Raw genomic sequence first — 16,774 nt, 5'->3', positions numbered from 1 at the left:
TCCTTGCCAACAGCTATAGCAATCAGTGACATAGTGGACAGTTTGCTGATAGGTGATGCTCATCCAATCGCCTGCTCACATGGAAATGAGTTTGCTGAGCGTTGCCAGCGCTTTGTCTTATGCAAATCCAGTTTAATAAAATCCCTCAAGCACCTGAGGCGAGGACATATGAGTGGCTGAGTATAACACACTCAACTGCCTCTATTATTCTGCTTGTTTGCTGTGATAATCAGCATCAATACTTTACCTGTTTCCAATTCAAATGCACATGATTATTCAGGTGTTTCTGGCCGCAAGTAAAATAAACAGGTGTCTGTTCTTAAAACGATAAAAAAAAGGTTGACATATCTTCCAACTCTTCTTGTTCTCTTATTCTCTGTTTAGACTCATCACTTTCTCCCTTTTGTGGTTGTATTTTGCTACAGTCCGTCCCACACTTTACCCCATATCACCTCACCTCGCTCTTAATATGTTCTTGTATTTGCACAATGGAGAGCAGCTGATGTAGTGTATGTCAGTGTTAATCCGTCAGTGTGACTTTGGTCAGGCCTCCTATGGACTGTGAACTCATTTGAACCCTTAACCATAACAAACGAGCACAAGTGACACTGCTTGGACATACCCTTCATCTATGTTTATCACTGTGTGTGTTTAAGATTCCCTAACAAGAATGCACACGTGTATTTATGTGTGCATACAGTGAGTGTATGCCTACATGTGCATGTGCATCCACAGACACTATGTTCAGTGTGTTAGCATAGCTGTATACACAGTGTATGTGTGGCTGTGTGTGATCTCTGCAGTATGCAAGTCACCTGGCCTAAAGCATATCAAACCTTTATCACAGTCAAACTGAGCGGCCTCAGTTCAGGGTGTAAATATTTAGTCTGCAGTATAAACACAGCAGCCTTCTAAGAATGCTCTGTTCTCAAGTGACAGCAAGGATTTGTTCCCCCGTCGCACTGATAATATGGGATAAACTGTGGAACATGTGCATTTTAGAATTACATTTTAAAGATATGCATGGAGACAAATTTGTTTCTTGGAAACAGGCTTAAAAAATGCAAGGCTTTATGCTCTTCTATTTTCTTGTTATTGTCAAAAAATCTCCAAATCACCTTTTTAAATCCCAGTCATTTCCCAAGGCAGTTGGTATTGTGGGGTTTAGTCAAACACGAGTTTAGCATAGCATTTGTTTGGGACTATTTCCTGCTGTGGATGAATACACATGGCAGCAGGAGGGTGTACGTGGGACTCAAAGTTACTAAAGGTTTTACATTTATCAGACAGTACTGTCATGTTAACATGAGCTTCACCAGGCAGACTGTGTGTGTGTGTGTGTGTGTGTGTGTGTGTGTGTGTGTGTGTGTGTGTGTGTGTGTGTGTGTGTGTGTGTGTGTGTGTGTGTGTGTGTGTGTGTGAGGATATAGGATGAGAAGAAGAAGTAGAGTAAAGACAGGAGGCGGGGGTCGACAGATCCATCCCTTCTCTGTTTCTGTCTCTGGAATGCAGCTGGAATCCAAGCTCGACTCCCCTGTTGGCTCCGCCCACACTCCCACCACCTCATATCATGCTAGACACACACACACACACACACACACACACACACACACACAGACACACACACAAACCTTGGCTTTGCACTAGCTATTCCCTCTGTTAGGTCATTTTAACCATGAAGTAAGTGGTTGCATGTTCCAACGTCCAGCTGATGTTTAGCCTCATGCACACTTCTTTTGTTCTTTGTGTGTGTTTGTATGAAAGAGGTAGTATCTCTCCATTTCACTATATCAAAGAAATCCTGCATTAATAGTGACGTTTTAAGGCTTTTTTCCCCGCAATACTTTTCCACAGCTTATACGAAATACGTTTCAAGGATGTATTGTGACATTGTGATCACAACGTATGCACACAAATGCACTTCATGTCTCATTATGCGGCCAAATGTTAGGTGAGTCTATGTCTCATGTAAATGGCATTTTGTACCTCTCAACATCTTTACTGCTATTTATAATTTCAGTCGAGGTTCTTCTTCTTTGTTTTCTTCCATTGCCGAGAACTAGCGCTAACTGCGTCAGAGCCTTTGAACATATAAACTATCTCCTGATGCTTACGTTTGAGAAGGATGCCGTCTTTGTTCTCGCTCCTACAGCCACGGTCAGCGGCGTGTTTACATCACTGTCGCCATGGCAACAGACAGAACCTCACAGTCACAAACAGGGGAGTCTGCAGGGTTAGATTCAGGAAATCAATGAATGTGATATTATAATTAATATTATATAAACATAAGAAGTTGAGGTAGGATTAAGCATCGCAAATCTTCAATATCCAACAATTGCTTTCTAGCCATGCAGAAATATACAAATGTGTTTCATGTGTTTATGTAAAAAAGGCTTGAAACACCACATGAATTATACAGTTTACCAGCATCCTTAAATCCAATGTAGATTTCCAACTAAATCCTTTGAAACGCACTCACCGAACCAAATCCAAACATATATTTTGTAGAGTTATGATTTTCCAGCATGTTGACTTTTCAATAGCAGTCAGCATAAAGCAGAAAATAAAGAATACATAACTTCATAAAGCAAAATTGGCACGAGAACATACAGGTAAAAGTTCACAACATAAATTCAATCTACACACACACACATCTACACACACACATGTTGCACTGCGGTAAGTCATTTCGGAGCCTATTAAATCTCCATTAACACGCAGCCTCCCTGCTAGCCCGAGCTAATCCAACCCAGGTGTGTGTGTGTTTGTGAATGTTTTTACCCCATTTCTCCACGGCTCTTTCCCTCCCGCCACTTTCTCCCCCTCTCTTACTCTCTTCATACTCTCCTTTTCATATCTCTGCTCCAACCAAACTCTGTTTACCACGCTCTCTTCTTTAAAACCTGGCAGCTCTGCGACTGCAAACGTCCTCCAATTAGGTCAAATGAAGGCACATTTCAGCTCGCAGCGGGAAACCAGACTGACACACCTCTTTGTGAACACAGGCATCTCCATAGTCACCTACAGTTTGGAAAAGACAGCCATATAGTTCTCCTTTTTGAGTCAATTAGTCTCTCTTCATCCCCGGCTTGTGTTGAAGGATCTCATTGAGTGAATCCCTGCATGCTAATTCACACCTGGGCTGCTACATCCAATCCCCCTATGTTGTTGATTTCAAGTGTCTGAGAGGGAATAACAGATAATACATTCTAATAGACAAAGCATCTGCTTTCTATTCAGCTGAGTGCCTGAGTAATGAGGCTGAAAGATGATGCACGGTGACAACAGGATTATAAAATAGCCAAAGCGATGATTTAAATAGACTTGATACACATTTCTTTAAAGAATCTGCTGCGAAATATAAAAAGGAGACACAGTAGTAGACTTTGTATCAGTTTTCTTAAGCCATCAAGTCCACCACCCCGCTTCTTCTTCTGTTTATTGCAAAACAAACTACTGCTAGAAAAGTAAAACGCATCACTTCCTGCACTGATGGAATCTTTCCAGGATAGACCTACTTGAGGCCAGGTGTCCATAAAATGTAAAACCCTTCCTGAGCTGGCATTAAGGCTGATTTGCTCTTGTTTTATATCAATCATGCATTAAGAGTGGCAAAAGGGAAATGTATTTATTAGAAAAAGTAAAATAAATAGCTTGAAGCCCAAAGGCAGACTCCGCCTCTAGAAAAAGAAAACATTGTTTTCCCAGTCTAAGTCCAAAAAGTAGGGCAAATATACTGTTTTTATTAGTGGGGGGGGGGGGATTACTGGTTCTCAAAAACGAATATCCTATGCTCACACACACACACACACACACACACAACGAATGTTCTGGGAAGGTACTCTGCAGGAGAGAATATGATCTCTGCTTGGAAGTGACGCTGTTCCCTACTAAGGCAGAACAAACACACATTGTTATGTTTGTGTGTGTGTGTGTGTGTGTGTGTGTGTGTGTGTGTGTGTGTGTGTGTGTGTGGTGTGTGTGTTGTGTGTGTGTGTGTGTGTGTGTGTGTGTGTGTGTGTGTGTGTGTGTGTGTGTGTGTGTGTGTGTGTGTGTGTGTGTGGATCCATTCGGTGTTGGTGACAGTACAAACATTTCCTACGGCATGAGAATACTTTGCAAGTGTGCGATAATAATAACAATTCACCAGAAGGTTTTATTGGTTTTCACTGTAAGGAGAGAGGGTATCTGTGCACTGATTGTTAAGTGAAGGTCTAGTGAGGTTTATTTATAATTGTCTGAAATGTGTTTTAATACATTTCAGGGACTAGGATCCCACAGTTGGGTTTTCCCTCCCTGTCCAATGCATTTCAGACAGTTTGATTTGGCCCCAGCGCTGTGAAACATGTTCTGCCTGCAGCTGCTATCAGCTTGTGTAATGTTTTTGTAAGATACTTATGACACAGAGAGGCCATGGAGACAGATGTGCGCAGCTGTGACGGACCACAATGCAGCCCACCCACACTCACACTGTGATCCATTATTTGTGCCTTCAGATAGTGCTGAATGTTCCCAAAGTCCAGCCAACTCCAGGAATATGTATTAGACACCTACTGGCACCCTCTTGTGGTAAAAACAACTACTTGCAATGAGTTTTTCTGCACTTCTAGAGAAAAGCCATGTGCATTTGGATGATGATAAAACATATAAGAATTGCAGAGGTGAATGTATAAAGCTAGCCTCTATCTGGTTCTACCTGAAACTCCCAGCCTTGATTAGAAGCTTCAAAGTTATATTATGGATATGTTTTTGCCAAGGATTGAAGGGAAGCATCAGTGTAATGGGGTAAATACAAAGACACAATCATGGTGATATCCAATGGCTTCAATATAACTCAAAATTACTGTTTTAAATGTTTTGCCATTAACTTACACCCATCAAATAAAAAATGATTTAAAATGTCGATAAGAACAAGTATTTAAAAGGTTAGATAATGTATATTGAAAATGCTTATTGGTGTACACAAATGGCACTTTGCATAGGATTTTGGGACATATTTGGAAAGGCAAACTGAGAGTCATGCAATAAAAGTGTTGTGACTAAATGTACTGTTAACTAGATTTATACTTCTAAATATATACAGTAACTTATATAGCAAATCAGTTCCTTGTTTGTTTGTCATATTGGTAAAGGGGTGTGATGGAAAGTCACAAAGAGCTATTTTTTAAACGGCCACTAGATGGCAGTAACACATTGTGACACTAATTCCCATTCAGCATGTTCATTACAATGACTGTCTGATAAGTGGATACAGTCTGATGTTATTCTAACTTGAATGAAACACACATCACTTTTGACCTGGAGTTATATTGCATGAGCTGCACACACACACACACACGCACACACACACACACACACACACACACACACACACACACCGATACGACTCTCCCTGTCTAGTTTGTGGAACTTGAGTGTTCCTCCGCTGAGATATGTAACTATTTATAGCCGCAGAGCTCCGGCTGGGTCTAAAATGCCTGCTGTCTCTTTCTGTGTTGCTCCCTCACTGCCGCGGGGTGAGAGGTCCCCCGGTTTAAAACACTTCACTCTTCAGGGGCAAGGAGTCATATTTATGTGACATGGGTTTGCTTTCATAGAGGCAGTCACAACGAGAGGCCTTTGACGGGAATCAGAAGAGTGTGTCCGTCATTTCTCTGAGCAATGCCGAACAGATGTTCAGAGTATAGTGTTTCTGCATCGGTGTCACTGCCTTAACATGACTTCACTCCTAATCCTTACACTGTACTGACCTCCTGACCCTTAAAGGAAACTGAACGCCAAAGTTTATGTTGTGCTTCGGTGCGCAATTGAGTTACAAATCAGTGTTGCTTTGGAAAGAGTCCCAAAGACAAGTCCAATTTGAACTCAGCGTTGGACAATTCTTTGCTCCCAGCTGATAGTGGTGACTCCTGACTGAAGGGAGGAGAGGAGATAAGAGGCTGGGAAGAAGGGGGCTCTCGCTGAAGTAAAAACAATGTGTGTCATCGTGGGAACTCAAAGGCAGTAGTTACACTTGATTGATTGTGGTAGTGTTGTCCAGTTGTCTATAGTTCCCTCTACCTTCATGTAGAGAAAGTTATTTTTGGAACGGAAAACAGTTCATAGGATCATACAGTGTGAATGAGCTGAAAGGAGGGAAGCTTTCTTAGTTATTCCAGGTCAGTTAGATTTGTTGTATGGCCTCCAATACATCAAGATGTATCCTCTGGAGACTGTTTTTTGGGATGTAAATTGGGTTTAGACAATAAGAGGAAACTACATAAAACACTGAGATTTGATCAGCAGTTTGAAAGAGGACTGATTTTGACGCCCTCAGGTCCTTACGCAGGTCCGTTCAAAGGAGCCTCCATGTCAGGGAACAAATTGCTGCCTGCTTCAGGGCAGAGCTGGACCTATTCAATAAACTCAGTCTGTGATCACAGTTTAGTTATGTTTCCTTTAAAGTAAAATGGTGTGATCCAATGCATTTATCCGGCGATGAAAAAGTAATGAGGAAAATATAGCTTGGATTCTGATAAAAGTCCGGAAATAAAAGTGAAGATTGGACAGGAGTAAGCCTCTGTGAGGAGAAATCAAAGCAGGCAGAAAAGGGATCTGTGGGAGAGGAGAGGAAGCTGGAGGGTCACTCAGTCAGTAGCAGCAGCCCCTCTTTCAGCAGGAGCCCCGGGGCCCCTGTGTGAAGCCCTGACCTGGAATTCCAAATAAATAATTCCCTAAACCTCAGCACTGAACGGGACTCACACACTGATGGGAAGCTAAATGCACAATAACTGCAAAACCATGGCTTATTTGAACTAGCTGTGCAAGTATGTGAGGGTATATTTGATCACCAGACGTAATAATTCATCGAGGTAACACTAACAGGTATTAATTCTCATTGTTTATATTACGTCTGTGAGGGACCGCATGTCCTCGGCTGCACTCGGATGTGAAACAGAGCCACATTCAGTAGCTCGATAAAATCAAACGCACGATTGCATCTTATTCTTTTGGGCTCAGTCTTCAGCAGCAGGATATGAACATTCAGTTTCCTTTTTGATATTCTTTATGAAGAAACACATGCATACATCTTCACAGATCCTGAGCAAAATGTCAGGATGTACTGTAGGAATTATCTTTGTTGATGTTATTCTCAAAATCGAATTTGAATTCATAATGCAAAATTCAGTCCACGTTCAGGACGAAGGTCAGCGGTTGATTTGAGGCTCGCTACTGCTCATATTTAGCAGGGGGAAAAAAATACGTCTGGCTTATTAACTACTAAAATACAGTAAATAAATACAAATCATTGGTAGAAAGATACATTTATATTGAGTATTTAATGCACAATATAACATATATACATTCTACAAGTGTTTTATTGAATATTTAAATTCCAATGCAATTTGATCTTTATTGATATTAATATTATTATGCCAGATTTGACCTAAAAGCTTATTTCCATCTCCATCTGGGTCAACTGTACATGCGAGAAGCACATCTCTACTCTTCTTAGTGTATGTATGTTTCTTATGTATGGGAACATCTGTAATACAACAATAAAAAGATCCATTTTACTCAACTATTCTTTTAGTTTTCCTCTTACTGTTCCAAGATTAGACAAAGAGCAGTTGTGTGGGAGATGTTGTGAAAGGTTTTGTCCCACAGTGAGTATCCCATCACCAGGGTTTACTCTGATTGAGACAAATACATAAATGGGAAGTTGTAAAGCTAACACACCATGGCAGATGTGCGGGGATCCTATCCATGCCTTGCCTCTGGCCTGTGACAAACCACATTAGAGAGGACATTAGTGGACACAGGGGTCACTGTAATGCACACACACAAATACACAAGGGGATGGCCATTTTTGCCTTGAAGACTCAGAAGTGCACAATTAGATCATCCACCCACTGGCTTTGGCTCTCTCCCACACACACGAAAACACATTAATACACACTAAAAGTAACTCAACACTGTTGCTTTCTCACTGGAGGAGAGGTTTAATCTGCACCAGGCACAGATATTCTGGCTGCGGAAATTAATGTTTACTTTTCAGCCGTCTCTATTTCAAACTGCTCTCTTTTTCCTTCATTGTTGAGAAAACATCCCAAAGGAGTTGTGAGATTGCAAAAGCAAAACACTGCCAAACAAGCCCCGCTGTTTCATATGGTTCTTTTCAGAGGAATATCATGCAAACTTGTCCAAAGAAATTGCCCCTTGAGGTATCATGTTCCTGTGCACAAATGAGAAGAAGCTTAACATATTGTTCACACACATTATGGTGGAGTCTGCCGTCCAGGTTACATCGCATTGGAAGAAAACGTTGATGTCGTACCATACTAAAGACGACTAAACTGCCATGTGAGTTTCTGAGTCTTTTATGGCACAAAACAAGAGAAAGGGCACTGGGTTTTTTTTATATCTCAGAACAAACTAAGTAAAAGCTTGTAACTTTTGAAAGATGTGATTAATGAGATACCATTACCTTATCTGCTGAAAATGCCAGAACTACATGATAATCAGTTATACATTATTTGCTGATGGTCACTTTTGAAGGAAAGACATTGGTTAGTCGGTTTTGGCCCTGCAGTTTCATAGTTCTTGTAGAACGTTTTACCTTGGGTGTCTCTGTCCTTTGAAAACATGAATCAATCTGGCTTTTCAGGAGCTACAGTCAGCAACCAGGCCCATTAACTTAATAAGGACTATAATCAAACTACAGCCCATGCAGACCCACATGCTCTCCTCTCCCAGGAGGGGACCTGTACTAGAACACACTGCAGAGGTCATCTACTATACTAGGGCTGTGCAATTAATCGTATTTTAATCTCGATTGCGATTTTGGCTTGCAACGATTACGAAAACAACGTAATCGAAATAAAACGATTATTATTTTTATTAAAAAAAATAAAATGTTATTATTATTATTATTATTATTATTTTAATTTTTTGGTTTTTCAGTTGAATTATACTTAAAGTTCAGGGTAATCAACTGTTAAAAACATACTGTTCACATTTTTGTTTCAATAAATGGATGTTTTCAAAGTAAATGGATAATCGTTTTTAATAATCGTGATATCAATTATTGACCAAAATAATCGTGATTAGGATTTTTGCCATAATCGCACAGCCCTATACTATACCATAACTATGAATATATATAGAAAGAAGCCACACTTTACAACAATAAAGGTATATTTTCATCAGATGCAACCTCCCTATCCACCATGAATCAGTGCCGTAGTGACATTTCCTGCATGATCTATGCTGCAGATATGATCTTTACATCTTAAATAGACAAGAATACTCCCACCAGATCAGACTGTGACTTTAAGACAACTGATCCAAATCAGAATCTACCGCTGTAAGCCAAGAGAGTCCTCCTGTGCTCCATCACCGTTCCAGTGTTTTGACAGAAGCTCTTGCAACAACATGATGATATCCTATATTTGACTGCTTGATCCATCTACTCACTCCGCGCTCTCGCTACAGTGAATCTGTTTGGTTACACCGAACAAAATAACTGTATCTCTAGATTTGTGAGACTTTTCAAATCCTTTGGCTGAACTGTCCATGATAGTGTGAGATATATTTTGAGTGCAATTTGGTACAAGCATTCCACGGATTGCGAAATATCAAGGTCTTGTTCCTCCAACGCAGCCTCCTCTCTTTGAGGAAACTTAGGGAGGACATGAGGGAGGAAAGGCGAAATATATAGCTGATAGGTTCATAAGTTCAAACAAGAGAAACATATAAAAAATGCGGATATTGCATTTCCAAATCTCAAATAAATGGAGATTTGTTTGGTTTACTTGCAGTCGTTGAACCAGTCGAAGAGTAAGGTGTTAGTATTTATTGTCATTGTCGTTTTGCATTATGGACTGTATGTGTGAGATGATCATGTCAGATCATGTGTTCATTGTTATAAACACTTTAATGTGGACCTTCTGGTCAAAAGCTGTCAAAAACTGTTGGCTCCTGGCAGAGAGCCATGGCCTGTGTCAACGCCCTGGGATGTGTAGTTCAAAGCATTAGTCATGTGCAGCAGCTAATGCTGAAATGTTTCATAAAACATGAAGGCGGAATCAGAATGCATGATTTCTCATTAATGAAACACTACGCCTGCAGCCTGAACATGTCTTTACTTCCAACACAGATGTTATTTTAATTAGATATTTCAAATACCTTGAAGGGGGGTTTTCTCAGGAAACTCAACCCAATAACCAACAAACTGTCTCCAATTGATTTTGGATTGTAGAGATAGTTATGAACATTGGAGAATGTGGTCAATATGACCTCTTTCTTCAGTTGTCTTTTGAGTGTTACCTGAACCATTATTGACCTCGTCAGTGGAGTCCTTTGGGTCCATCTTCTGTGGTTCATGAATATCTGTTTTACATTTTATACCAATCCAGCCAGTGAATGTTGAAAAGGACAGAAGTGTTGGAGTGAATGACCCACCAACGTTTCGATGTAGCGGTGACGCTTGCATGGCTTAGAAAAACATATTTGGGGATCTTAAGTAAGCAAACGTGACCAAATCTCTAAGTGTTTTTCTCTGAGCTCTGACTACTCTGACGTGGTTTGGCAATGACACTTAAACATACATCAGCATGGGGGCATCTAGAGAATTTAAAGAATGGTAACAACTTGTCAGCGACTGCATTCAAATAGTGGCACTTTAATAAACACTCATAATTTGGTGTTGTCTCGCCACCTCAAAGGCTTTTGTGGGAGAGAGTGTGGCTGCTCTGATGTCAAACAAACCGTCTCACTTATAATTCATTTAAATAGAAATCGGTAATCTCCTAAATTCCCTAATGTCAGGACCGGGGTTTAGACACAGAGCTAATAGAACAGAGGGGTTTTGCTCTGTATGACTCTCAGAAATAACCACCACCATCTTGGGTGTCACTAAACCAATCAAAACAGATCAGCTTGGGGATTATGAACACTAATAGCAGCTCTTTAGCCTTTACGGCTAACATTACCTTACTTGATGAGATTACTGGAGAGGCCAAAAAAAGCAGACACTTTTTCTTCTTTCCACCACTTTTCCTCCAACTCCACTATGTGTTATTAGATCTGATTGTGATTGTGAATGCATGCCAAATACATGGCAAGAAGTCAAATCCCTGACCTCAGTGAACCCTGTCTAAATTCCTCTGTTTTCAAATTAGTAGCAAGTTTTTTTTAGGAATGATTTTCTTCACTTAGTCTCTCTTCTAAAGCATTAGGGTAAGTGGATCTAAAAATAAACCGTACAAAGTCAACATTCTGGCACCCCATAAACAACCAGGATTAAATTAGCCGACCACTGTTTCCTCTCTGCCTCTGTGTGTGAGTGTATGTGAGCAAGAAAACTCAAAAGGACCATTCAGCTTATGTTTCACATGCTGAATCCACTCTGTAAGAACCTTCACTGTTTTTATAGTTGGGCTATTCTGCAAGAACATGTTGATTTGACGTCCAACTCAATCACTCCTCAAGAAGAAACCACTGGCTGTAATAACACACAGGGTACTTTCTGAACACTGTTTTTTTGTTTGCGTCATTGTTCTTTCAACACCAACAACCTGACGATGGAAAAATGGTCGATTATGCAATCATGGCCAATAAAACTGTCAGTTGCTGCTTTTTGTATAAACTATCACATCTCTACTTCGTCTCTTCCCCCTCCATCTGTGTGTGCTCTGCTCATGTCTCCCTCCTTAAAAAGGCATAGCACGAGACCAAACTGCACAGGTTGCCACACACACATTTACACTCACACACACACACACACACACACACACACACACACACACACACACACACAGCAAAAGGGACCTTGTAGCTACTGGTAGAACTCGTCTACTGTATTTTGATGCAGTTAAAGGGGCCCTGTTATGCTTTTGGGGTATGTAAATGTTCTGCCAAGGCTAAAATGCCAAAGTTCCAAGGTATTGGCTCAAAACGTTTTTTTAAAGCTGCTTTGGTCTAATTTTGACATTTAAAAAGTGATCCCTTTTCATTTATATACTAATTCAGTATTGCATTTCCAGAACATCTATTACAACTATAGACATAGAGGATACATATCGGCTACCATTGGCTTGCATTTATGTCAGGATGCTATGACAATGAACTTGCAGAGTCTAAAATCTTAATATCACCACCTTCATTAATGCAAGACAAATTACTTTACTTAATTTTAAGAACAGTGAATACATCTCTAAAATCTGCTACATTCCCAACATAAAGTCTTTGTTTTCACTTCATTTCGGGGTTTAACTTCACACCCAACAGTGTGTGAAACCCCTCAGCAGACCAGCAACACATCTTGGCTCGGTATTTTTACAAACACTCTGAGGTGCAGTAACTTTGTGGTCCAGATTGTGCTAATGACTCCAAACTGATGGCCTCATGTTATCCTCTGTGGGCCGTAGCAGGGGGGGTACGGCATGGAAAATAGAGCTGCAGCGGTGGGAAACTCCTTGACATCTCAGAGAGGAAGAGAGGTAGGTTGATGCATGTGTGTGTGTGTATGTGTGTGAGAGAAAGAGAAGCACACTGTAAGGAAGTGAAAAGGAGAGCTTTTTGTATAGGAAATTATGGGATAGCTGTTTGAGGGCCGCATGGTTTTGACCCTGTGACCACTGGCAGCCGTGAGAACCGAGTCCCGGGCCATGTGTCCTTAAGTCCCTCACATCAGCACGTACACACACATAAGCAAAACACTACGGCGGAGTGAGAGGGTCCACACAGCAGGGAAATTATCATACCTTCTCACCAGTGCATGTGGACCTGTGCCAACTATGCAGCCTATAAAGCCCCCCCGCTAAAAGTAAGTCGCCCAAGTATGTTTTGGTAAGGATTTCATGCGTCGCCTTCCCCTTTTTCACACTCAATTTGTAGCCTGTATGAAGACAAAAGCCCAATGACGGCAACAGTAGGAGGGGAGAAAGGGATTTTGAGGGACAAACTTTTGTTGGATTTATTTAATCCTCAGATCTGTATGAGAATTTCCCAGAAGTGCTTTTTGTGTAAGATGAGACTGTTAAAAGGACTGAAAACAGAGAAGAAGAATCCAGGTAATAAACATGAAGCAATGCTGCCCCTTCTGCCTTTTAATTACCCATGTGGCCTTGGGCAGGACCAGGACAACTGTAGTGGTTTGATACTGGACGGCTTCCAGGTGTCAGCGAGGGGTCAGCACTCCCTCTTCAAAACCCATAAAACTTCCACCATCTCCACGCACCTGAAGTCATGATGTCTGATTTGATACAGTGGAATTCCAGATGCAGTACAAGAATAGAACATGCTTTTTTAGAGTCTGGCTGTGTTAAAACAGAGCAGCAGATGTGTCTTCTGGCAGGACTTCTAGCAGAAATAAACAAAGTCTGCTGATTGTTTTTATTATTTCCTGGAGCTGCCATATAGACTTGGTTTACACCTATACATTCATGTTAGTCACTTTTCTATACTGACACCTTTGTAGTAAGCTTTCCAACAATAATAAGGCCTGGAGTCCATACAGGAAAATACACATTTCCTGCAGGACGACTGCAAGACCACAGAAACGTTTGCACTGCTCTGTAAAACTTTTAAAACATTACCTCTGATTTCCACACCACGTAAGCGTGAGAGCTGGGCTGCTGCACCTTCCTCTGAAGCCACCTCCGCGGGGAGAACAGCGTGCCGGTGCTCCCGGTCGGTGTCGAACCGGGCCCCCTCACCAGAAACGGTAAATCCCCGGCAGTATTCCTTTTGGGGCGCTTCACTATATCATAGTCAAAATGGAAGTTTGAAGATGGGGAAACATCCAAAGGTATGGAGGGAGAGGATATGGACGGCGTAATGGGCTCTTTAAGTGTCGGAATCCTCGTGCGTAAAGCCGGTTTCACATCCAAGCGCTCCGAGGACGCACCTGTGTCCAGAACTCCGGAGAAATCCGCGGCTATTATTCCCTCCGTCCCGGTGTCACAGTGTCGTATGATAGCCGGGTCCAGGCTCCGGGTTTGGCGTAGCCTCCGTTTGGTAATGGCTTTGGAGGCAGGAGAGGAGCAGGAGAAGACGCTGTTGAGGAGTCCTTGAGCGGCAGACATTATGTTGGATCTCCTGCTCAAAGAAGCCCCCCTACAACTAAAAGAGTTTAGTGCTTCCCCATCAGAAAAATAAGTCCAAGTACACGCTGGTGAGGAGCAGGAATGTGCAGCATCTGGCTGCAGACGCTGCGCAAAGTGGAAAGTCTCCTTTCCCTCTCAGTGTGTTACTCTGCACGCTGGTCATTCCCAGACTGGAGTGGAGTGAGAAGAGTGTGTGTGCAAGAGTGTGGGAGGGGGCGGACTGGGACTAAAAATCAGCCCGGGAAACTCGACCGGCCGACCGGCCCAACTCGGTACCGCTAGTCAATTGTCAACGGGGGGGGGGGCGGGGGTGCTAGTGACTTGTCCGACCGGCCCCCTTCGGTACCGGTGTACCGGGAACACTCCCGGTATTCCCAATGGCCAGTCCGCCCCATCAGAACATTTAAGACCAGTGCTTGCATACTGTATTTTTTCAGATTATTAACCACTTTCATGTAAAAACATTATATTCTGAAGCACTTGGAGTTTACTTTTCAACTATACAGATGAGTTGCATTTAGAAAGTCAACTTAAGACCCCTATTTGTCCTCAAATACACTGTAAATGACTTCCTGGGTGATCACTTTCAGCCTAAATCCATTTATGAAGGCATGCATTTGTCCTCATTTGCCTGAAACAATGTGCACCACTTACTAACTGTGTCCTGCTGCGTCTGCAATTAAAAATGTGGGGTAAGATATGCTTCTATAATTAACAAGCTCATTTCGTGAAGGTAATTAGGCGAGTAGACAGACATAATCATCAGACAGGCAGAAGGTCACGCACTCAGACAGGCTGACATGATTTAGCATGGGATGAAAATAGGCATATTAATTCTTGTCTCCCATTAATCCAGCTCGCTGTCTGGGAATAATGGGCATATCAGTGCAGCCTGCTGTGTGCTATTATTAGCCACACAATAAATGAGCATTAGGATTAATAGCCAATGCCTTTCTTTATACACCTGTGCAAAAGGCTGTATTCCAGACATTTGTTTACACAGATGCTTTTGGAGTTATTCAGTGTGTTAAGAGATGGCTGTGTGAGTGTGTGTAAAGGAGAGTTTGAGAGAAAGAGAGCAGGAGCATGTGTGGCCCAGTGTGTGAAAGTATGGGGAAAATGAAAAGGGACAGCGGGGGTCTGGAGAGGAGGGTGCCGGACGGCTGATAAAGGAGCTTATGAAGCTGCGCCGCATGACACGTACACACAACACAGCATGACATAACACTGATAACAGCTGAGATAGATTCGACCCTTCTAAAAACAGGTCTGGGGTGGGGAAAGAATGAGACACAGACTGAGTGAAAACACAGAAGCAGGAATTATAGAAAGAAAACATGGTGTTTCACATTACTTTGTAAAAAACATTTATGGAAAGAAGCCAGCTCCTGAGGCAGGGTTGCCCTGAACTGGGCCAATATTACTCCTCCATTTGGGAAGAAAGCCAAAAACAACAGTCATATGGAACAATAGTGAATAATTGAATATATATTATATTCCCATACCACAGATTAAGAGAGTATAACATCTTTGACTTTACATTTTGCTGCCTTTAAACTCTTCTTGAGAAAAGCAGGACTGTTATGTGTTACCTAGAAAACATGTAATGCTCATTTGAGGTGACTGTCAAAGTATATCACAGGCAGGGTCAGAGGGAAGCAGTATAAATCCACGGGGCTGTCATGTTCAGTGTGACACACACACACACACACACACACACACACACACACACACACACACACACACACATGGTTTCCTGTGCCATGGATCATTGTAAAATTCATTGAGCTTGTTAGACAGAAATGAATGAAAGGGCCACAAGGTCAAGAAAACGAAATGAATCAAACTAATTGTAGACTCAGATAAGCAATATGAAACATTAATCCAGCGATACAGGGGTTATTTTTATCCGTCAAAGACAATTAACATCAGTATTATTGTAGATGTATAACTCAAAGAAATAAATAAAAATATGTTTTTAAGTAATTAAACTCAAAACACCTCAAGCAATATATTTATCCAACCTAAGATTGCATGTGTTTCTGGCCGAACATTTAAACATCCCCACGCTGTAGCGCCACCATATTGTTCCAATAGAGCAAGATTAGATTATTTGGACATGGTGAATTTCATTTCACTGTATTTTGCCTCAAGGAAAAAGGGTCATGTTAACTCAGAAACAATAAGTCTGGGGGATGTACATAGAAATACATGGAGCCATGTAAAGGGACTTTTGGAAACCTAATATTCATGATATCACATACACAACACAGACAAGTTGTATTAAATTGACATTTTAGTGTCTACCCTCAGTTTTTGTATAACTTGAATGACATCTGCTGGACAGTTATTGAAATCGCACCAGCAGTACGGTGTCCATGAGAGACCATTTTATCTTGGTAAATTGCGTTTATTGTGCTGCCTTCAGTGCTATATGAAATGTTGTGAAATTGAATGATTGCAAACAGGAGTTTACTTTTTTTTTTTAACCTAGTGTTGTTATTTAGATCATTCACAGACTGGGTGATGTTCAGTATCAGGTTTGTTTTTATTGAATGTGTATTGCAAAAAAAAAGTTTTCAATTAAATCAAGGCCTCCAAAATGTAAAAAGCCCAGCTCCTTAAACCTGAAGCAATGAAAATTACGAGCATGCTTTGAAGGCAGCACACATTGACTGCATTCA

General features: G+C 41.4%; 1 protein-coding gene across 1 annotated transcript in view; it reads right to left on the bottom strand.

The window, feature by feature from the left end:
* LOC117499185 (rho GTPase-activating protein 6-like) overlaps positions 1-14,220 on the bottom strand; it is a 52,412-nt gene extending 38,192 nt beyond the window's left edge. The window contains exon 1 of the mRNA XM_034151540.1: positions 13,581-14,220. Coding sequence (XP_034007431.1) covers positions 13,581-14,069 — 489 coding nt within the window. The 5' untranslated portion in view covers positions 14,070-14,220. The remainder of the gene's footprint in view (positions 1-13,580) is intronic.
* Between the last annotated feature and the right edge of the window lie 2,554 nt (positions 14,221-16,774).

This window comes from Trematomus bernacchii, unplaced genomic scaffold (genome assembly GCF_902827165.1).
Source record: "Trematomus bernacchii unplaced genomic scaffold, fTreBer1.1, whole genome shotgun sequence".
In the NCBI taxonomy this organism is placed as follows: domain Eukaryota; kingdom Metazoa; phylum Chordata; class Actinopteri; order Perciformes; family Nototheniidae; genus Trematomus; species Trematomus bernacchii.
Note: the sequence above shows the minus strand (reverse complement) of the source record. Positions and strands in the feature narration are given on the sequence as shown.